Source organism: Colius striatus, chromosome 21 (assembly GCF_028858725.1).
Source record: "Colius striatus isolate bColStr4 chromosome 21, bColStr4.1.hap1, whole genome shotgun sequence".
In the NCBI taxonomy this organism is placed as follows: domain Eukaryota; kingdom Metazoa; phylum Chordata; class Aves; order Coliiformes; family Coliidae; genus Colius; species Colius striatus.
The window spans coordinates 4,515,308-4,537,938 of NC_084779.1; the positions used below are offsets into that span (position 1 = coordinate 4,515,308).

Below are 22,631 nucleotides of genomic sequence, written 5' to 3' on the forward strand. Positions count from 1 at the left end.
TTTTTTCTTCCTCACCTTCCTTCCCCTCCAAGAGCCTTTCACAACCATAAACCCACTGCTAAGCAACAAGGGTCTGTTGTGCTTCACACCAGCAAGGAGGGGGAACAGCAAAAGCTCATCACAGCCCCTTGGAGCTCACATTGTGGGGGACAGTGTGTCAAAAACAAGGCACATTTGGCATCAAAACCATTTTATTACTCCCTTGCCAGTGTTACATGTCTCACCTGGGTTTGCATGCTGGCTGCCAGGTACAGGTGAGCTCTGAAACCCAAAGTGCTCCTCCTCCAGTAGGAAATGGAAAGAATAAAAGTCCCTCCCCTCCAAAAAAGCCACGAAGGAGGATGTTGTGCTGCAAAGCCATCATATAAATAGGTAAGAAAATATTTATTTGTTTAAAAGAGAAATCTCAAGCCCCAGCTCTGCTCTGGCCCTTCTGTCCTTCATTGCTTAAAATGTCCACAGAGAGAGGTAAAAGAACCCACCACTCCCCAATCTGTCTTCGAAATAAAGGAAGGAAAAATCCCCACAACGTTCCCAGAAGAAGAAATGAGGCATTTCAGCATCACACGCAGCGCTGCAGCTCCTGCACCGCAGGCTCAGGTGCTCAGAACAGAAACTGAGGTGAGGCTCAGCATGTTGGCAGGGTGAGAAGGATTTATCCAGCCCCTAAAATGCGAGGAGGAAGCAGAGAAGTCCCTGAGGAGGCTCTGTCACATAAACCTTTAGTGAAAACGACCTTTATTGGGGAAGAGTCCTCCTGCTCTGAGTTACCACGGAGGTGGTGAAGCTGGAAGTTACCATTTTGCAGAAAGGAGAAGCCTCAGAGGTTTCCTGTGATCCAAAAAGGCCTCTGATGTGGAGGGTGCTGGTGTGGAGTGGTTTAAGGCGTGTGGTGGTTTGCTCTCTGGCACTTACTGCAGCATTTTGTTGCCAGGGAGAGGGACTGAAGGACAGGAGGGGGGTGTCCTGAAGCCCCTGCTTTGGTCCAGAAGGAATCGTGATAATCCCAGCACCCATGTAGGGAAGAGAGGACAGAGGGTCAGAACTGAACCCAGCCTGTGTTTGCCTGAGTCTGATTAGAAGGTGATCTAGAGAAAGGAAAAACAAAAGAGAGGGGGAAGTTTTAGACATGTGGCATGCAGGGAGGGAGCTGGGCAGCCAGAAATGAGTGCCCTGGGGCTGCCCTAAAACTCTCCCCATGGCACAGAGCATCTGCTGGTGCTGGAGGAGGACAGCAGTGCCCACAGACCTGCACTGATCTCAGGGCATTTGCAACAGAGGCTGTCAGGGCTGCTTTGAATCCCCCAAGGGATGTTTGGCTGGAGCAGTGCCCTCACTCCAGCAAAAGAAGTAGGGTTTGGATCACCCACATCACCCTCAGACTCCACTGGGCCTCACCCTGAAGCTTTGGTAAAGTCTCCCCAGACGTCGGTGGCAGAGGCTGAGGGAGCAGCAGCAGGCTGTGGCCAGGACAGGAGGGAGTCTGCTGGCAGCCAGGGAAGTCAGAGAGAGAGAAAACAAACACCAGGAGTTAGTACCCACTCTTACTCCCAGATTCCTCCTCTGTTTTCACAACTGAAGAGTTTTACTGTGTGACCACAGACCTGTGATGGGGGTGCCTGGGAGCTGAGTGGGTGCGGAGAGCGAAGACGGCTGCTCTCCTGAAGGACAAACCGGAGCAGATCTTCCCCCAGGAGGTGGTGGGAGCAAGCTCAGGCCCCCAGGACCAGCGAGACGTGGTCTGGTGCTCCCTGGTGCTCCTTCTTTCTTTTTCATATTCTGAAAGAAGAGAGGGCCATTTGGGTGCTGCCACGTTTAAAGGCAGAGCCAGAGCACGATTCCTCACAGGAAACCTGATTGCTTTATTCTGGGGAACAAAACCTGCTGTGCTGTGACATCCCACTGCTGGTGGACAAATCAAGTGTATGGTGTTTTCCCCCTGTAAATCCCCATCACCAACCCCCAGACCTGGTTCTGTACTCAGGAACTACAGTGTGCAGAATGATCCTGAAGGGCCCTGAGATTTCAGGGCGAAGCTGCTGCTTCCTCTTGTGCCACCCCCCCGAGAGACAGGTTAAGAGAAGATTTAGCTGGAGAAGCCACTCACTGCAATGTTGAGTTTGATAGTTTGCCCCTCCTTGAAGCCCAGATCCAGTTTGGGTCCCTGATCAGGGTTCTCAGCCTCTTTGGTCAGCTCGCTCTGCTGCCTCACCCATCTGCAGGGATTAAAGGAGCAGAAAAAGGACACGTCAACAACCAGCCCGAGGCTCTCCCAGCCAAGTCTTGCCCAAGATCATCCCCTCTGCCTGGAAGCAGCTCTGTAAGGGTGCTGCATGTGACCCCCCAAGACCTTGCCCACCGTGCAGTGGTGGGGGAATGAATCCTGACAGTGGCCATTGGTGCTCAAGCCACATGGATCCTCCAGCCAGCACCACATCCCATCCTGTCCCAAATCCCCGCTACCCACCAGCAGCTGGAGCAGCATCCCAGGCCCTCAGGAGCAGCCCCTTATCGGTAGCATGTGAAGAAATGAAAAGAAATTAGGGTAAAGCCCAGTTTGGGAGCCTAATGGGAAATGTTAGAGAGAGGGAGAACTGCCTGCACAAAGGCTGCGCAGAGGAACAGGCGTTTCCACCTCTGCACACCACACTCGCTCGCTCAAGCGCAACAGCAGCTCACAGCTTCCTCTCCCCACACCATTTCTGGCAGACTGAGAGGACACAGAGGCTCAACTTACTTAAAATGGTCTTGGAGAGCCACGTTGAAGTCAAAAGCGTCCCCTCGGTCAACAAAGCCGACTCCGATGAAAGCCCGGCGGCCTGGGCAAGGAGGGAGAGCAAGGGCTGGAGTATCAAAAGAGCACAGGAAAAGGGAGAGGACAGCCCACACACCCCTCACCAGCTGGAGCTGAGACTCCAGAGACCAAGATATGGGACTGGAGGTATCTTTAGCTTGTTGGATTTCCACGGACAGGCTTTACTAAAACCAGTTTTTAAATGAACAGAAGCGAGTCAAAGCAGAGGCTGGCCTCATGGTGACAATCCTGCACACTGAGACGGCCTCACACCAACACCAAGCAGCAAAATGAAACTGGTTTTATTCCTGCTGAAGGACAGAGTCTAGTTGGTGCATGGGAGCGGGATGATGTGTCCCTTTGCCTCTGGAAGCTGTAGCAAGGTGGGAGTGGGTCTGTTCTCCCCAGTAACAAGCACTAGGACAAGCGTAAATGGCCTCCAGTTGCATCAGGGGAGGTTGAGGCTGGATGTGAGGAGGAATGTCTTTGCTGCCAGGGCTGTCAGGCATTGGAAGGGGCTGCCCAGGGAGCTGCTGGAGGGGTTTCAGAGCAGGGTGGGTGTTGCACTGAGGGCAATGGGCTGGTGGGTGACAGGGCTGGGACAGAGGCTGGGCTCCAGGGGCTTGAAGGTCTCTCCCAGCTGAAACCATTCTATGATCGTATGAAAGCAGGAATCCTTCACAACTAAAAGCAAAGAGAACAGTGAAGGCTTTGAGATGACTCCCCCCACGTACCGTTCCCATCTTCCACCCGGATGACAAAGTATCTGCTGGAGTCAGTGACGCCCTCCACAGCGATGCCGGGGAACTGCTCCACTGGAGCCTGGGCAAACAGCTCTCCTGAAAGAGACGTGGGAGGGGGTTAATGCCAGGGCACAGCATCTCTGTGCTGTCGCCTTCCCCAAGAAGAGACAGGGAGCTGTCACCTTCCCTCCTCCTCACCCGAGGTCTTGTCCTCCAGCTTAATGAAGGCGGTCTTGCCCTTGGCCGTGATGCGCAGCCTGCCGCTCCAGGCCGGCTGCTCCAACTGCCACTCTGCAGCTCTGGAGAAAAGAGGAAACAGCAGCGGATGTCTGAGCTGCCTCTCCCGTCCCAGGCACCACCGCTGACCTACTTCAGCGCTGCCACAGAGCTCGGCTCTCCTCAACAGCAGCACAGCCAGCGAGACAGGCTCGCACCCGCTGCGGAAGGAGCTGCGCTTGTCACGTCTCTCCTCTCGGCCCAGAGCAGCTGCAGAACCAGGCATCAGGTCCCAGTGGGGACCAGGCAAGAACTGCACAACGGTTTCACTTCCCTTTCTGCAGAATTTCCAGCTCGAAAGTGTTTTCTCGGAGGTGCTGAGCTCTGTTAGCGACGGCCTGGCGCTGCCGGCACAGCCTCCAGTCCGGGCCGAGGGCTGACAGCGTGGAGCCCCAAAACACCCCAGGAGGGAGAACGGAGAACCCCTTCCAGCTCAGTGCGGCCGGGATGGGAGGAGACATACCTGCTGAGGTGTCCCACAGCGAGGGGCAGCTGCCGTACACCTCACGGGGAGGAGAACCCCGCACACCGCCGTGACAGCGGGGAAGGACGGGACGGACGCCGTGCAACCCAAGCCAGGGGCAGCGGCAACCCGCAGCGCCCGGGCCCCCGGCTGAGAGGGGGAAGCCTCACCTGTAGCCGCGGTTGGAGGTCCGCGGCGGTACCCGGTAGACGTGAACAGCCGGTTTCACGCAGAGCACCGCCTCGTACTCCTCCTCCTCTGCCGCCATGGCCGCCATCGCGGCGGAACCCCGCCCAGCGCACCCCTCCGGCCCCGCCTCGATGGTTCTGCCCGGCCGCCTCTATGGTACCCGCCCCTGGGCGCGGGCGGGACGAGCCACGGACAGACGGGCGGGAGGGGAGCCCCCTGCCGGCCGGGAGGCCGCACTGCGGGGCGGAGGGAACTGGTCCCAGCGTGCTGCTGCAACTGGGGACCAGTACACGAAGGACTCGTCCCTTTCCCGCCCCGCGCAGGGAATAGTTAAGGCTCTGGGAAGCAGGAATCCTTCAGAAATGAGAGAAGCCGTGGCGTTGAAGACTGTTGCAGCATTTCCTGCGCAATTAGCGGCTCCCAGTCTCTACAAAAGCATCTTTTCTGCATTAAAAAAGCTAAAATAACTGAAAAGGAGCCTGGAGGTGCTGCCAGCACACCTGAACCCCTCCTCACCTCAGCTGCAGGCACCTCAACAGCCTCTGCCCACCTTTTCCAGTGGTTGTGGTGCACAGAGCCACAGAGGGGAGGTCAGCATGTGGCAAAAAAAAACCCTAAATAACATCAATCGACCCCCTCCCAGTCGCTGACTTTATTCTCAGCACACCTGGGTTTGGAAACCACATCTTCCCTCCAAGCACTGCCACTTCTCACCCTCCTCTGACCACATCTCCCTAAGCCAGCCTCTAAAAACGAGACGCAATTTCCCTTTTTTGGGTAAATCATTGGCACAACTACAGCCAGATTTTTACCTTCCTGCCGAAATTTTAAGGATCTACTCGCACTGGGAGCTTAAGCTGCCACCGAAACATCCCTCTTGCTGCAGCCCCTGCGAGAGACAGGGATAAAGGAGAGAAAAAAAGTCGTTAAAAGTTTAAAGACATTTATTTAAAATACAATTTATAAAACGGTTTCTTTTCGGCGCATGGGGTTTTTTTTGGGGGGGAGGTGTCGGGAAAACACGTGGCACCGTGTTTATCCACCACCTTCCCGGGACAAGGGGGCTTCCCAGGACCTGCCGCCGAGCCCTGCCCGCGGGTGGGACGTGTCCTGGGCACCGGGAGGGAGGAGTCGGGGTGGGGGGAAGGTTTCAGTGCCACAGATGGAGATTGCAGTGCTGGTCAGGAGATTTTTTTTGGTGTCGAACACAAAGATTTCAGTGGTGGAGGTGGGGACCTCAGCACTGGCCGTTTACACCAGGATGGAGTGAATATGGGGGGGGAGGTTGGCCATTGAAAGCTATTTTGAGTACTCATTAAGGAAAGGCGCGGTGACTACAGTTATTGCTGATGTCTTTCTGCCCTCCCACTCCCCCCCAGCCCCGGGGACTCATCCCAACCACCAGCCTGGCAAAGGGAAGGGGGATAAATACAAGACCTCCCCCCCAGAAAGCAGCAGCGGTTGGGGTTCCCCAGGGGAACACCTGCCCCTCCATCCATCCATCCCCACCTCACCAGCATCCTCCGTGCTTTAATCAGCTTTTAACCAGCTAATTAACGCTCTGGCGGCTTCTTTTTAGACACAGGTAGTTTTATTTTACCGTTGCTTGCTTGGTTGGTTGTTTTTAAGCTGTATTTCCATACAGGTCTGTCTTTGTACGGTCACTTCCCTTCGCATAGAAGACAATTTGCTCGTTTACCCTTGAACCTACTGAGCAACCAAAGTTGCACCCATACAGAATAATCCACCAAGAACCAGAACATGGATTTTCTAGGTACTGTCCCCTCCACGAAGAGCGTTTTAGTGTTCATCTAATCCCTCAAAAGTGATATTAAGGTAGGTCAGCTTGATCCGGGCGGGTGACATCCGCCTTCCTGCAGCCCCGTGCCAGCCTCCCTTGTCCTCTTCTCAGGAGCCAGAGGAGGAAAATCCCTTCCCCGAAGCCTCACACGGGGAACCAGCTGCTGCCAGGAAGACGAGGCGTGGGGGAATCATCCAGGCTTTATATCCAGCGGCGGGGTTTGTTCCCCACGTCGGGAGGCAAACACACAGCTCGTACCGTGACCCAGAGAGCGAGCAGAGCCGTCGCTCTGTCCTTAAGCCACGCAGGTTTGGGCCCTTGAGGAGCACAGGCCGTGGGGCTCCTTCACCAGCTACTTCCCAGGGCACAGCAGTCACTGCTATTTCCTCCTCCTCCTCCTCACAACGGAGCCCTAATTCTTCGCCGCCGCCGGCGGGCGGGCAGCAGGCATTTCCATGGGATCACTCTACATTCCCTTCTCCCCAAAAAAATAGAAAGACAAAACAAACAAACAAAACAAAACAAAACAAAAAAAGAAGTATTTTAACCTTTTTTCCTCAAAGCCAGCAGAAAATACGAGCCAAGCTTTAACAGGGACAAGAGGTAAAGGAGGCTGTCGGGCTCAGCCAGCTCCCCAGGGGAAGGCCAGGTATCTGGGAGTCTCCACTTCCACGTGCTTGGCGGTGGTGGAAAGGGAGAAGCGAGAGTTTGCCAGGTCTGAGGCGTTAAAAAAGTGGCAGAAATTCACCAAAACCCCTTTCTGAATGCTTAACTACCTCTTCTCAATTAAAACCGGAGGGTTAGAACCCTTCCTGTGCACTCCATCCATCTGATCCACTGAAAAAACAAACAAAAGTAAAACCAGAAGCAGCTCCTTTGAAACAGAACTTGCTCTTAAAGCCAGGAGGACAAACATGCACGTCTGGGGAGGCTTCCCATTTTGTTTTGTTTTGTTTTTCCTTAAATGCCAGGTTATGAGTACAACAAACGTTATTGCTGGCGTTAGCTTCAACCCAAGTGGCACACACACGACTCCCTGCACCCGGCCCAGTCCTTTACACCCATCCCCTCCCCTGCCCCTCTTCGTTGTCCCCCTTTGTTTTTACAGCGACTCAGGGACAGCCCTTCTCGGGTTTGCCGGTCACAGTGGGTGGAGAGGGGAGGTCACAGTGCGTGGGGTTGAAGGTCACAGTGGGCAGAGCAAAAGGGGAATCACAGTGCAAATAAAACCAGGGAGTTTCCCTTTGCTCAAGTCCGTGTGGCCGCCGCGGCAGCGCGACCCGCGGCGGGGGACCCTGCCTTCCGCAGCAGCATCGCTCGCCCGCCTTTATCTGCGTTGTTTGAAGCCTTGCGAGCCATCGGGACCCAAGGGTTGCCTAATCACATTGTTGGGCTGTCTGGTGTCCTCTGGCTGGGAGATCCTCGGCGGCCTGAAAGGAGAATGGAGATGAGAGAGGGAGGCAAAGTGGCTGTGTAAGGCTGTACACCTTCAACATTTGCCTCGCTGGGAAGTCACTGCCACAGGGCAACTGGCAAATGCTGTTCCCCAGGTGGTCCTGCTCTGGCAGGGGGGCTGGACTAGATGACCTCTAAAGGTCCTTTCCAAACCCTACCATTCTGTGACGGGGAACGCAACCAAAACCAAACTCGCCTCTCTGCCCCCAGCACGCTCTTCTGAAGGTCTGAGAGAGCATTTACAGCCTTATCAGGAAAATGCCCTTCCTTCAGTTCCCCCAAAGATGGGATTTATCACAGCATCATAGAATCTCAAGGGCTGGAAGGGGCCTCGAGAGATCATCCAGTGCAACCCCCCTGCCAGAGCAGGACCACCTAGAGTAGGGCACGCAGGAACTCATCCAGCTGGGTTGGAATGTCTCCAGAGAAGGAGCCTCCACAGCCCATCTGGGCAGCCCCTGCCAGGGCTCCCTCACCTCAACAGGGAACAAACTCTTCCTTGTGTTGCTTTGGAACCTCTTCTGTTCCAGCTTGTCCCAACTGCCCCTTGTCCTGGCACTGGCCATCATTGAGCACAGCCTGACTCCAGCCTCCTCACACCCACCTTTTATGTATACGTAAACATCAATGAGGTCACTCCTCAGTCTCTTCTCCAAGCTCCAGAGCCCCAGCTCCCTCAGCCTTTCATCACAAGGGAGATGCTCCACTCCAGCATCTCTGTGGCCCTGCACTGAGCTCTCTCCAGCAGCTCCCTGTCCTTCTGCAACTGAGGGGCCTAGAACTGGACACAATACTCCAGATGTGGTCTCACAAGGGCAGAGGGGGAGCAGAACCTCTCTGACCTACTGCCCACAGCCCTTCTAATCCACCTCAGGATGCCATTGGCCTTCTTGGCCATGAGGGCACATTGCTGGCTGATGCTCATCCTGCTGCCCACCAGCACCCCCAGCTCCCTTTCCCCTACACCACTCTCTAAGAGTTCATTCCCCAGCCTGTGCTGGTCCATGGGGTTATTCTTTCCCAAATGCAAGACCGTACACTTGCCCTTGTTAAATTTCATCAGACTTCTCCCTGCCCAGCTCTCCATTCAGGTGCTCTGCACACTAATGGAACGCTCCTTTTCTCCCTCCTGGCCTTGACCCTCCAAAGAGCTCAGCTCCCTCCTCTTGAGAGGAAGGTGTTTGTGAGGAGCATAGGTAAAGCTGCAAAAGGCTGCTCTCAGCTACCCAGGAACCGGGCTGCTCACCTATCTAGGATGGGTTTCTCCTGCTCTTCTTCAGGGCTCGCGCTGCCCAGTATTCGTTTCCTGGCTTCCGCGTACTCCGCCTCCCGCTGCGCCAGGGATTTGACGGGCAGGGCAGGTCTGCTGGCGGAGTTGGGGTTGCTGAGCACGCCGTTGGTCGTCGGCCTCTTCAGGATGCGGATCTGGGGGGGAGGACCCGTGGGAAGGCTGTCGTCCTGAATCACTATCGGCACTTTAGGAGGAGATTTGGACTTTCTGCTGTTTAAAAGAAACAAGACACATTTGGTCAGTACTCAGTTTGCACTCCCCGTGCCAACTCCTGCCAGTCAGATGGCATTCCTGTGATTAACAGGCGGCCTGTAATCCCTGAAGACCTTGTTCTATTTGCAACCTTAACCTAAAGGTGGGTGTGCAGGAGGTTTTGCTCTGTAAGGGACAAAAAAACAGTCCCTGCTGCGTTTGACATCTCTGAACACAAAGGGAAGCAGACACTGGGCAAAAGCTTCAGCACTTCTACTCAAGGATATTGGTGTAAGCACCTCAATTCTATTTCCTGCAAAGGCTTCTCTCACCAAGATACCTGGCCTTTCCCTCCAACCCTGCCACTTCACTTCTCAGACTCAGTCTGAGAAGTGTCACCTGTCTCCCCATTTCAATTTGGTTCTTATGGTCCCTTCTGCACATGGAAGTTGCAGAGAATTAATAACCATGACTTTAAGTGGCCTACTGAGAATCAAAAGGGGAAAAAGAACCACAAACCAACCACCCAAGACTTGTCAGAAATTACTAGAAACATTTCTGCTGGAAGACAGTAACACCCACCTGCCCCAACACAAAGTAAGCAGGAAAAGAAAGCCCTGATGACTCAAGACACGGTAAGCCAATTTGAGGCCATGAGTTGGAGTTACCTGACTCACTCATTTCTTCCTCTGAGTGTCTTTTTCTTAAATGGCTTCTCCATAGCTCTAGCTTCATCCAGCCTGGAAGACCCAGCTCTGAAATAAAATCACTCCCAAGAAGCTTGCTGCTGCCCTGCTCTGGATCAAAAGGGCCATCTAGTGGCACCATGACCAAGATTCCCTCTTTCTGAACTCAAACCCAGCGCTCTGTCTTCAGTCTGAAGCTCTTTCCCCACTGTTCCAGCTCCCCAGGCCTTCAGATGTCCCACAGCACCTCAGGAAAAGTGGATTTGTTTAACCAAAGCAGTATCATTACCTTTCCTTCTGTGTGATCTTCAGCTTCTTTTCCAACCGTCTGTCTATTTCCTAGAAAGAAAGGAGATAAAAATAAAAACCTGAAGGCTCTTTCAGGAGATTGGAGTTTGAGCCTGAGCACACACATTTAATTTCACTCTTCTGTACAGCAAAGAGGGCAGAACGTGTGTCTCCACCTGAGGATAACCTGCAAATCAAAAGGTAGAGAAAAGCAAAGCCACCACGTATTTTCCACCCTAGCCATTAAAATACCTACTGCAGGCTGTGGATTTTGCCCATCACAGGGAGAAGGCAGCTGAGAGGCATTCATCTTTCATTTTAAGGATTTCATCTGGCAAGAAAGCTCTATTAAGGGCAAAGAGCAACCAAGATGTTCCCAGATCCAAGCAGCAACCGGCATCAAACCTCTCGGGCAGAGGAGCAGCAGCAGCCGGGGCGATCTGCAGCAGCCTACATGTTTGATGTCAGTGGGGCAGCTCAGCCCCAGAGCCTGCAGGTCTGCATTCCTGCTGCTTGTGGCAATAACCCTCCTTCAGTAAAAAAAGGCCCTGCCCTGCCTGACATGCACCCCAGGACTCGCCAGAGCAGAGCCTTATTGTGCTTCTCCTTCCCTTTGCAACACAGCTGCCGAGTCATCAGTCGGCGGAGAGACTTATTAATCACCCCTGAATGCATAGGGAGCGTGGCTTTAAGCATGTCACCTTCTGTCCGAGGCTTGTACTGACCTTACCAAAGGTGTTTATGTTTTGCAACCCAAGCAATTATGCAAAGAAACCTTGCTAAACAGAAAAAAACAAAGCCAGCTTCAGTGTCTCTTCAGTAACCCTCAGCTCTGCTGGTATTTAGAAGCTCACGACTGCCGACGCTATTAAAAGAGCAATGTGCTTTATTTAATCATCAATGAAGAGGGGGGAAAAAAAAACCCCACCTGAGGTGGCCTAGTTTCACCAGCCAATAACTGGCAACACTGAAGGAAATTCCAAGCTTCTGGCAGGAGGCAGCTGCTCTAGTTTTCATGTCAGTTTGCTTAACTACACTGAAAGCTCACTGCCAGCAGAGCCTACCCTGCCGTCAGAAACCACAGCGGGCTCAACTCGGTAAAGAAACTGGTTTGCACGGCAATTCCTCGCTGCCCCAGTAAGCAGGGAATGAACACAAGTCTCTACAAGATGCCAAACCACGGTGTTTGCTTTTGGTCACACAGTTACATGGGCCCACAGCCCACAGTAGGTTCCATCTAGAAAGCAAGAGTTATAAACTGTTTGGGGGAAAGGTGGATGGGAGGTGGAATTTTCTACCAAACTCTGTACTGGGAGGTGATGGGTATTTGTAAGGATAGAACCAGTCAGGGGCCTCATGTGGCATTGAGCTGAAGGCCAGGTCATAGCTAGAGCCTCCTGTTGAGGGCAAACACATCTCCTCTTTCAGAGAACTGAGGCAAATCCCAACCCAATGTTGCTCAGGATGGAGGAAAGTGTGCATCAGCTGTCTCCTGCTTGGAAAGAGGGAGGAACAGACAGCAGGGAAATGGAAATCCCAGCAAGGACAGAGATGTTGGAAGCAAATAATGAAAGTTAAATTAAGGGGAAGGGGTTAGCTCATCTGCCTGCATTACAGCAGGTCATATCCAGCTAGAGAAGAGACTTTAAACCAAGCTTTTGGAACTCAAATAGGCTCCCCAGGGCCACCTGGAAGCAGTGGACTGGAAGGACACTTCCTTTAAAATCCCTTATTAAATACTTGAGCACATGAGGGAGAGGGAGGCCACGGAGACAGGGCAGAGGAGGAGAGGGAAGCACACTCCAAAGCATCTCAAGTTGTTTAACTTGGTGTTTGGCCTCGTGCAGTGAGTACAGAGCCAGCTGCAAGGCAGAAGCACAGTGCTGAACCACCCAGCTAGAGCAGACATGCCCCACAGACCACAGCGAGGACCATGGGGCACAAAAGCATCACAAGCCACACAGTAGCCACGAGGATGGCTCTGTTGGTGCTCTCATCTCTCTACTCCCTGGCAGAAGAGAGATGGCTTTGAGAAAAGCCACATTTCTACATTCCTGGTGGCTGTGCAGGTCAGTCCTGGGGCTAAAGGCAAAGTCTGACCATCAGACGACAACATCCTGTAATTGCAAAGCGTCAGTTCGAGCTCAGCATCTGAGAAACACTCTGATTAATGCAGCTGTCACATAGACACAGCTGGACAGCTTTGCACACCCTTGCACACCCCAGACTTCCTCCAACTGCATCGTCTGATGCCACAACCTGTAACTTCCCCTACCAGAAAAAAAAACACCCATCCATAGCCCTTTAATTTACTCAACATGTGCAAACTGATTCCAAGGAATCCTTCACCCCTTCCCAAATGAACTGTTGACAGTCTCAGTTTCATTCCTTCCTCCTCCTGTGCAGGTCATTTCTTGCAAAATACTTGGTATTTTCACCCCTCATTCCTCCTCAATCACCAGCAGTCAGTGAGCGAACATGCACAGTCCTGGTCCAGGAGCTCAGTGGTTGCTCTGTGCCTGGCGAGCTCCTCGCCAAAGAGCAAAGGAACAGGCAGCTAAAATACCCTCTAAGTTGTAACACCAGTGGCTGTTAGAACCCCTGTGTACTCTCCAAAATGAGAGGCTTCCTCCACAGGTAGAAATCCTGGCAGAATAACACAAACCACTCATCCCTACCAAATGTACACAAATCACCTTCACCCCTTCCAAACAACTGTTACTCTTACACCACCCTAATAATTCCCCACAGCTGCTGAGGGGATTCCAGCTGCCTCCACTCAACTCTTGGGGGGAAAAAGTCTTTGTGTTCAAAGTGGATGGCTAGGGTAAAAAAAACCACCTGACACACACCTTTTGGTGTGTTAGTTGTTGGTTGTGTTTTCTTTTAGACAAAGGGATTGATCCCATCTTTTCCCTGCAAAAGCCACAGCGCTGCAAAATCTCAGTGTGTAACAGTCTTGTGGCTGGAATAGTAGGTAGTGTGGTGTTTGAATGCACATGGGCAACCCTACATCACCCTGCAAAAACAACCCAGCAGCTTGTGACAGGGATCACACTGCATGAACGTAGGAGCTTGAGAGACAGAAACACCTTGACATGGCCTATTCTTAATAAAGGGGGGGAAAACAATCAGTGCTGCTGCTTTCCACCGACCTGGTCATTCTGCTGATGTCATTCCCTTCCTACTGCTATGTCACACTGTCACCAAGCTGTCTGGGTAATGAGATAAAATTAGGACCTGGCTTATAGGGCAAGTGCCAGCAGCACAACAACAACCCAAAGGCAGGAGCTCACAGGAGAGGCGATTAGACTTGGCATTCGAGGCCATGGCGCCGCACGCACCCGTAGCAGGGCAGGTCACACCACACAAAACCCAGTTATTAATCCTCTTAGGAGGCTTCTCTTAGCTTTCATTTCCCAAACAAACTTCTTTATAGAACCAAAAACTAAGCCTCCTTTACACCCCCGGTTCAAAACACCCTCCCCAAAGATTAGTAAGGACTCTCAACAAACTATTTTTAGTGCTATTATGTCTAGAGACTAAAAAGGACTCAAATAAACAGTGCGAAGAAGACACTGTTCTTTGACATTTAAGCTGCATTTGTAGATGAGGATGTAATGGAAACTGAACTCCAGCCCCATCACCACCATTCTTCCTACCCTTTAACCCTGAGAAAAATAGAAATGCATAACAAGATTCATTAAATACCTCTTGGAAAGCAACTAAGACACAGACACTACGACACAAACCTACAATCCTATGGGCTGCCGTACTAAAGACTCAAGATAGCCGATAATTTTGGTGAGTTTGGGGTAGATGCTCCCCTTTGAAATCCCAGAAACACATCCTTTGGGAAGGGGTGTCCCTTGGGAAAGAGAAGAGGTGAACCTACAGAGGTCAGCTCCTATGGATTAGTTTCACACAGGGTCTGGGCACCTTCCCAAGCAAACCTGCTTCTCCAGGGTATTGCAAAGCAGTGAGAGAGGCCTGAGCTGTTGTTTAAGAACTTTGTTGGAATAACTATAATGTGTCAGAAACACAGAAAGAATGATCCTTCCCATAACTGCCAGCAAAGACTCTCTAGATAGACTAAATAACAGTGTCTGCAAGCTCTGCTGATAAAAGGGAAGGGAATAACAAGATAACTGCTGGCTAGTTTTTATTTCAAGTTTAGTGAGTAACCACAAGTGAATGTTTGAAGGGAGGCAGAGATTTGGGCTCCCTACAAATCCCTTAGGAGGATGTTTCCCCTTCTACCTCCAAAATCAGGTTACCTTGCAGAACTTGAGAGGAGATGCCTCCCAGCCCTCCTGTCAGAGCATAGGCTCGTCCCTGCTAAATGAAGCTGCGCTCTCCTAGAAATTGGATAACATTGCAAATATGCAGCTCTAGAAAACCATTAACCACATTCTTTGATGTATTTACTGGAGATTACTCCCAAACACAACCTTCTACCCTTGTTCACTCAAATAATGTGTAAGAGCAATCCCGGGAGGAGGGAATTCAGGCTAGAGTGGCATCCTCCCACGCCAGTACTAAAAACAAAGCCCCGTCTGCTTATTAAAAACACTGTCAGACACTCTGGCATTTTCTAAAGGACAGGAGATAAACTTCAAGGCCTAGTTAATGTTCTTTATGAGAAAAAAACACTTTAGGTTTTTAACATCTGAGGTTACCACAGCTGTTGATGGGTACCCAACAACTTACAGCTGTTTCATCGAAAACACCATCAAGGGCGAGCAGAAGCAGATAATCCTAAACTTATCTCCAAAATGCCTCCTCATTAGCTGCCTATTTCTTTCCTCTGCAGATAAATTCATCTTCTATTCATTGCTAGAACATTCCAACTCCTGAGGCTATCGAGAATCAGCCTGCTCCATTAATTAATTCTCCAAGTCACCCCGCTTATGTTCAATGGATTGTACCCAAGAAAGCCACAGATGCTTTTAAGTTGTGCTGGCATTTACATCTTCCGTAGGTAGATAACGCTTCTTGGCAGCTAAGAGATGGAGAAACAAGACACGAGAGTATTTTTGGGAACAAGCCTGGCAGGCGCCACACGGTATTCCCAGCACAGGCATGTTGTGGAGGTGGGGAAAGTGCATTTGGGAAGGCTGCAGCTCCTTCACCCTCCTCACCCTTCACACCTCCTGCAGCGGGCAGGTCACACAGATGCACCTCAAAGGTCCAGGTGGGGAATATATTGACACAACTTATCAAGCTAGGAGGCAAAAAAAACCAGACAAAAACCTAGTAAAAGGCCTCTGCATGCTACTTTACAAAAGCATTTGAATATCTCTTAACCCAGAGGATCATCTTGGCCTTCTGCACCCACATCCCTGCAAGGGGTCAGTCAGAACATCCAGTTGCTCATCCAGAGAGGTTCTGCTCCCCCTCTGCTCTGCCCTCGTGAGACCACATCTGGAATATTGTGTCCAGTTCTAGGCCCCTCAGTTGCAGAAGGACAGGGAGCTGCTGGAGAGAGCTCAGTGCAGGGCCACAGAGATGCTGGAGTGGAGCATCTCCCTTGTGATGAAAGGCTGAGGGAGCTGGGGCTCTGGAGCTTGGAGAAGAGACTGAAGGGTGAGCTCATTCATGTTACAAATGCATCAAGGGTGGGTGTGAGGAGGCTGGAGCCAGGCTGTGGTCAGTGATGGGCAATGACAGGGGCAACAGGTACGAGCTGGAACAGAAGAGGTTCCAAAGAAACACAAGGAAGAACTTCTTCCCTGTTGAGGTGAGGGAGCCCTGGCAGGGGCTGCCCAGATGTGCTGTGGAGGCTCCTTCACTGGAGACATTCCAACCCAGCTGGATGAGTTCCTGTGTGCCCTACTCTGGGTGGTGCTGCTCTGGCAGGGGGCTTGCACTGGATGAGCTTTCAAGGTCGCTTCCAGCCCTTCAGATTCTGTGATTCTGTGTGATTCTGAGAGCAGTCACAAAACAAAACCTGCTCCTGAGTGGCCCCAAACCAATACTCGCTTCATGTTATTAAAGGTACCTGTTCATTCCCAACCTACAAGCACTCCTCATCAAACAATCTGACTCTGCCTAAGCAAAGCTGAGCAGCAAGAAGAGAAACTTTTTCATTTCCTGGTTTCAAGATTATTGAAAAGAAAACCCAAACAGCTAAAGGAAATACTCAGCAAATGTTTTACAAAAATCCTTTTGGTCCCTGAAGTCAAAGCCCATCCTCACAGCCCTGACGTCAAAACCATTTAGCAACTCAAAGTGCTATTAGTCAAACCCTCGATAAGCAGCACTGCCTCTGCTGCAGGGTGAAATTCAAGGCCAGCAGCCCTCTCTGCCTGTACATGGACCAATTCAAAGATGATAGAAACGAGGTCTTTTTGCAACCCTCAGGTGAATGTTCCTCACCAAGCGCCTGGCGACAACTCCTGTCCCCTGGCACGAGGGACAAAGTTCAGTCCCAGGAACTGGGCTGCTCACAGCCTCCCCAAGCGGCTGGTAAGCAGGTGAGCAGGGAGGGGAGTGGTTTCCCTTTCTGGGGGTGAGCAGTGAAGCAAGGCACAGCCTAACTGAGGGCTCTAGACTCTGGACTGTGGCAGGGTAAGTTTGAGGTGCCAGCAGGGAGGTTGTAGGCAGTAGCTGGGAGGTAACTGACCTGCAAACTGTCTATCAGCAAACTGCAGTGGGGAAAAAAGACCCACAACACATAAAGAAATCACCTTTTTAAAGAGAAAATACTTTGTGTTGCCAAAATTCTGACTTGACATAAGTAATTAATTAAGATAAGATTCAAATTCTAGTTAGGAAATTAATAAGCAATCAGTGCAGCTGAAGAGTGTCACCTCAGAGCTGAGGATTACCTGTGCCGCTGGACACAGAGCTCTCACTCCAGTTTTGCAGCCCAGCTTCTCCTCTGACATTTAATTATTAGTTTAACCAGGTAAGTGAGACCTGGGTGTCCCAAACAAACCTCTTGTTAGTGATTTCTCTCTTCCCTAAAGCCAGAGAGGCCACACAAAAGATCCAGACTGGGATTTGGAAGCCTGGTGCTCTGAGATTGGTAAAATAGACAGCTCATTCATTATCCACATGCTGATTTGCCATCTGTAGCTCACAGAAAAGCAAACTCTCCCCTATTTCACAGCCATTTCAAAGATCTAATTAGATAGCAATTAGATAACACAGATCTAGGAGCCCCATGGAGTTGTGCTGCACCAGCATTAACATTGCTGCACCCACGGGATTCCTGGGGGAGATGACACTGTCGGGGGCATCTGCTTGGCATATGGTCACTCAGAGGGTGGCACCTACCCAAGGAGCTGCTCCTTTTTCTGGCAAGCACTGGGTAACTCCAGTGACACGGGAAAATAAAAGACAAACAGAAGCCACGTTAAAGATCTCCCCCCTTAAAAATGCTTGAGGTTCTGTTTTACAGCTACACAGATGAACAAACCAAATCAGAAGCTGTGAGTCAGATTTTTTAGGGGGGTTTTCCCCTCAACCTAACAAGATTTTAGTGCTGCCTGTTTTGGAAGGCAGATCAGCAAGAGGTAAATGAAGGGACATTATAACTAAGAGGCCACAGCATCTCTGGTCAGTTCAGGACAGCCTCTTTAAGGAGAACCACCTTCTTCTAGAATTTTGCAGGCTAACACCAAAAATTACACACACACAAAAGGGACCAACACTGAAAATCTGATGTCTTTTCTGTCCTAAGGAACACTGTCTGGGTGAAATATTACACACACATCAAGAAGCAGGCAATCTGTCTCAGAAGCCCACCGTAAGTCTCTACAGATCCCTCACGGTATGGCTTGTGCCTTTAGGGTGGGATCCATCTTCTTCCACCCGTGTCTTTTTTGGTGTGGGTCTCAGGTGGCACAAGAAAATAAGTAATTCCTTAAGACAAAAAAACCCCACAACCCCATAATGTCAGGACCAGACCAGCTCATACACTTCTCACACAGCAGAGAACAACCTGGTGCACCCAAAATCTCTTTCAGCTGTTAACCAACAGGTCAGTCACATTGCCTGCTCTACAGCAGAGTCCCTTCCTCCCTCTCTTCCTCTTTTCTCAACCTGTCTACCTCTGGCAGCTTTGATTTCTATTGCAGCCTGGAGAGCCTGCTGTCCTTGACCACCAAAAAAACCAAGGTTGGGCTCTCCTGCACTCCATCCTGCTTAGCTTTCCACCTCCTCTGGCCACCAGCAGCAGCAGAGGGTCTCCTTCCTGCCAGGTAGGGTTTGAAAGTTACTTTTTTAAACCATGACAGATGCCAGAAGGCATCTCCTGTCTCTTCTCTTACGTAAGAACTCCTGCCACAGACAGCTCACTTTTCCCTTCGCTCCAACTGCCTTTGCAGACCTCCAAAGCCTTGACAACTGCGAAAGCAGCTGCAAGAGTGGCAGCAGCTCCTCAAATAATCTCTCTGCTCAGCAGCACAAGTGCCACCAAGTTTATGAACACTGGAAAAGGACATGAGAAAGGGCAGGTGACAGAAGTTTTTTTCCTTCTAAGGACTTTAAAAGAACACCTAAAAGGTATGAGCTGAAAGGACGAAGAGGAAAGTCAACTGAGGGCTGAGATTTGAGCAGCCCTACAATTTTAAACCATTACTCAAGGCCACAGCTATCATCAGCTCCTGAGACAAACTATGTCCCTTCATGAAATGACTTACCAAGCAACCAGAATTAACTCTGCCACCAGGCACGAGGCTCCCTATGACTGCTGTCTCATGGCATTGGCAAAAGGAGAGGGTGAGGGCTTCGCTTACGCCGCCAGCCACTGCCACAGGCATCTTTGGTGCTGCTCAGCGAGGGCATTGAGTTACAGGCTCTATTTTGCTACCCCTCTTTCTGACCAGCTGTAACCCAATCTCCTGAAACAGAATCAAATTCAGTCTTCTCACCGAGTCATTGTTACAAAGTCTCTTCTGCCCTCTGATTGTTAAAGAGCCTGTTGAACTTATTAAACCAGGAGATGGGCTGGCAGAGACGGGTTCCTTTCTCTGTCACGCCGTAGTGAACACCTCGCACATCACCCGCCCACACTCCTGCTAAAATCACGATTCTATTTTGCAAGCACAACACGCAGAAATGCTTCAGAGTCTCGGCATGAGAGACATGATGAAAACTTCAGCTATGGAGCTGGCTGTTAAAAGCAGGAGAGAACTTCAGTTCAAACGCTGGAAGCTGCACTAGGCCACAATAAGACTCCTCCACGTTTTGTCTTAAGGAAGAAGCACGTTCAGCTCGAGCAAGGGGGAAAAAAGGCTTTTGATAGGCACCCCCTGCCCCTCCCACGAGACGCTGCCCAACTGCTTCACCCCAGAGGCCCGCACACTGAGGGCCAACGCGATGCCAGGGAGACACGTTTTGTCAAAGTCCCTTGGCAGAGAGCAAGCTACCCGGCATCCTCACAGCACCCACCACATGCTCTCCGGCAGCAGGAGCTTTGTTCCGGGCTCAGCTGCAACCCGCAATGACCAGCCACTGCCGTGCTGCTCGCAGCCACACAGGGCTGTGGGGACAGAGGGGTGGGTTTGGAGACCAAGTAAAACATGGAGGGCAAGGACGGGCAGGGAGCGGGCTCCCCGCGGCAGTCCCGGCACAAGGGGATGGAGAAGAGGCAAGCAGGAGGGGCTGGGGCCGGGCCGCAGCCCCCCCACGCCGAGCGAGGCCGCGGTCCCTTTAAGAGGCCTAGCAGGCGCTCCGGACCCGCCGCCTCAGTGGCCGCACCCCACGGCCTGCTCAAGCGCCGCCGCGCCGCTTTCCCCGCTCTCACAGCCGCCGCAAGCAGCCGCCCTCACCCCGCTGTCGGCCGCCTCCTCCCAGCTCTCGGCGACCTCCTCATCTTCCATTTTAATTCCCCTCCGCCGCCGCCGCCGCCGCCGCGAACCCGCGCCCGGCGCATGCGCGCGCCCGCTGCCCCAGCGCCGCCAGCCCGCGCGCGCCGCGCCTGCGCCCGCGCCCAACGGCCGGGAGCCGCCTCCGGGGGAGCGAGGCCGCGCGTGCGCAGTGGCGCCGCCGCGGGTGGCCACGTGCGGCGGCCGGAGCCGCGGCGCCCCCTGGCGGCCGGGAGGACCCCACCGCCGAGCCCGCGCGTTCCGCCACAGCCGCGTGAAACCGCGGGGCGGGGCCGGAGCTGCTGTCCCGGCACTGAGGGCTCAGTGAGCTGGGCAAGAATCCCCCCGAGGTCAGCAAATCTTGCCCGAGCATCCAAGTGCCCGTGTGTCCTTCCAGCACCCCGGTTGGCGTCCCTTTTCCTCCAAGCCCTCAGCTACTCTGAAATCCCCCTCAGCCACTCTGAAACCCGCTCTGCTCTGCCCTGCTGAGGCCTCATCTGGAGTCCTGTGGCCAGTTCTGGGCTCCCCAGCTGCAGAGAGACAGGGAACTGCTGGAGAGAGGCCAGTGCAGGGCCAGCAAGATGCTGAGGGGATGCAACATGTGTGTGAGGAGGAAAGGCTGCAGCCCTGGGGCTGTTCAGCCTGGGGAACAGAAGCCTCGGGGAACCTTATCAATGCTGATAAATACCTAAAGGGTGGCTGTCAGGAAGATGGGGGGGAACGACACTTCTTTCTATAGTGCCCAGTGCCAGGACAAGAGGTAATGCACACAAGCTGGAACACAACAAGTTTCACTGGCACAGGAGGAAAAGCTCCTTTGGTGCTGAGGTGAGGGAGCCCTGGCCCAGGCTGCCCAGGGAGGGTGTGGAGGCTCCTTCTCAGGAGGTTTCCAACCCCACCTGGACACGTTCCTGTGTCCCCTGAGCCAGGGGAACCTGCTTTAGCAGGGACTGGGGCTGGATGAGCTGCAGGGCCCTTCCAGCCCCCCACCATGCTGGGATTCTATGCAATGTCCTGAGGGGCAAGAGAGCCCATATCATCTCCAACTTTTAAAACAAGATAGATTTCCTCAAAATAAAACCAATTCATCAGCTTTATTTCATTTATAGGCAAGGTTTCCTTGCACCAACATAGCACCTTGAGCTATGTCATACACAACGGTATCTGGGGTCAGGGCTGCATTTAATTTTTCTCTCTGTAAAATTAACCACCCCTTCCAGCATCCTAAATAAGAAAATACAACAATCCAACGTTTGGAGACATGGAGTTGCAGGAACTGCCCTTAAATCCTTAAAGCTTTCCCCCCATGGTGCCACCCGACCGCTGCTGTTTGCCTGCAGGAGGCGCCTGGCTTCTTTAGACAAAAATAATTAAATAAATACTCCAGCTAAAAAAGTAAATCCTGACACAAACACTTCCACCTCCCCTCGCTGCCCCTCCCGAGGCTCCTCCTCTCCTGCCAACCCCCAGTGCTGTGCAGGGAGCAGCCAGGCACACTCACGGTCGAGTCTGGGGAGGTTGTTTATCAGTAGTGCAGCTGCTAGTGGGGTTTTCTGGGGTGTATGGCACTGGGGGAGGGCAGTTGGGGGTTCTGTATTCCTGGATGTCTGTTTTTTCAGCCCCCCAGAGGGGTAGGAGGCAGTGTTTCCACTCCCTGAGACAGGTACTGAGCTCGCAGGAGCCGTGCAGGTGGAGCAAAGGGTACAGCAGCCTTTGGGATTTTTCCAGAAGGAAAAAACCCATCCTCTGGGATTTTTCCAGAAGGAAACAGGAACCATGTTTTCAAGCAGCCACTGCCTGGCATTGTTGGCTCAATCTATAGACAATTCAGCATCCCAGTAGTGTTATTTTCCCTCCTTCCTGCTGGTTTTGGCCTCGCTGTAACAAATCCCATTCCTGGCCACAGCAGCCCTGTTTGAGGCCAAGCACCTCACACAACCACATGGGAGCATCTTTTGGGAACATGATCTTAACAGTCACACCCACACAGCCAGGTGAACACTGGGCTACTCACAGGCTTGGGCACAAATTCCATGTCTCCTTTCAGCTAATCCCAACCCTCTGCAAGGCAGTTGGGGCCTTCAGTTCGGCAGAGCACACATCCAGGATGCTGGGCAGGTGCAGTCCTGTAGAAAGCAAAGAGGATGGCAGTGTCTGACTCTGCTTTGTTCCCCCAAATGATTCATGTCACTCTCCAACTTGCACATCAAAACACAGACCTGGTGTGCCCAGCTGTTTGTGCTCCAACGGTGAAGAGCTCCAGCAGCACCAAGGGCTCCTCACCTCTGCGGTGAAATCACAAGGGCTGGAAGGGACCTCAAAAGCTCATCCAGTCAAACTCCCCTGCCAACGCAGGACCACCTAGAGTAGGTGCTGCAGGAACTCGTCCAGATGGGTTTGGAACGTCAAAATGGGCACATGCTGTCCTTCAGGACGGGGACAGGTCCTGTATCCTCTGTCTCCTGCCTCAGGGGAGAGGCAGGGACGTGGCAAGGGCGGCCCAGGCCCTGTGGGTACAGAGGGTTGCCATGCCCCCGCAGTTCCTCTCCGGAGAATGGCTGAGGAGGGCAGTGCCGAGGCCTGCGAGGAGGCCGGGGAAGGAGAAAGAGCCGCCCTGCCACCTTTCCCTCAGAGCCGA

General features: G+C 52.3%; 2 protein-coding genes across 6 annotated transcripts; both read right to left on the reverse strand.

Moving 5' to 3' along the window:
* Positions 1 to 365: 365 nt before the first annotated feature.
* NECAP2 (NECAP endocytosis associated 2) lies at positions 366 to 4,589 on the reverse strand. 2 transcript variants are annotated; one of them, XR_009820174.1, is made up of 9 exons: positions 4,447 to 4,589; positions 3,736 to 3,836; positions 3,529 to 3,633; positions 2,738 to 2,819; positions 2,108 to 2,216; positions 1,605 to 1,779; positions 1,399 to 1,483; positions 799 to 1,088; positions 366 to 666 (listed from the first exon to the last, which is right to left on the reverse strand). XR_009820174.1 is itself a non-coding variant. In XM_062012695.1 (8 exons), the coding sequence occupies exons 1-8, from the start codon at positions 4,551 to 4,553 to the stop codon at positions 1,040 to 1,042; spliced, it is 813 nt and encodes a 270-aa protein (XP_061868679.1). In that variant the 5' UTR covers positions 4,554 to 4,589; the 3' UTR covers positions 366 to 1,039. The 2 variants fall into 2 exon arrangements, 1 of the variants encoding a protein (XP_061868679.1); XM_062012695.1 differs by having other exon boundaries at positions 366 to 1,088.
* A 404-nt stretch (positions 4,590 to 4,993) lies between these two features.
* Positions 4,994 to 22,617, reverse strand: SZRD1 (SUZ RNA binding domain containing 1). Of its 4 annotated transcripts, none has more exons than XR_009820175.1 (5): positions 19,958 to 20,080; positions 10,180 to 10,229; positions 8,968 to 9,222; positions 7,043 to 7,696; positions 4,994 to 6,741 (listed from the first exon to the last, which is right to left on the reverse strand). XR_009820175.1 is itself a non-coding variant. In XM_062012698.1 (5 exons), the coding sequence occupies exons 2-5, from the start codon at positions 22,026 to 22,028 to the stop codon at positions 7,594 to 7,596; spliced, it is 429 nt and encodes a 142-aa protein (XP_061868682.1). In that variant the 5' UTR covers positions 22,029 to 22,119; positions 22,213 to 22,617; the 3' UTR covers positions 5,302 to 7,593. The 4 variants fall into 4 exon arrangements, 3 of the variants coding, with proteins under 3 accessions (XP_061868681.1, XP_061868682.1, XP_061868680.1); XM_062012698.1 differs by lacking the exon at positions 19,958 to 20,080 and adding exons at positions 22,008 to 22,119; positions 22,213 to 22,617 and having other exon boundaries at positions 5,302 to 7,696; XM_062012697.1 differs by having other exon boundaries at positions 4,995 to 7,696; positions 8,968 to 9,219.
* Between the last annotated feature and the right edge of the window lie 14 nt (positions 22,618 to 22,631).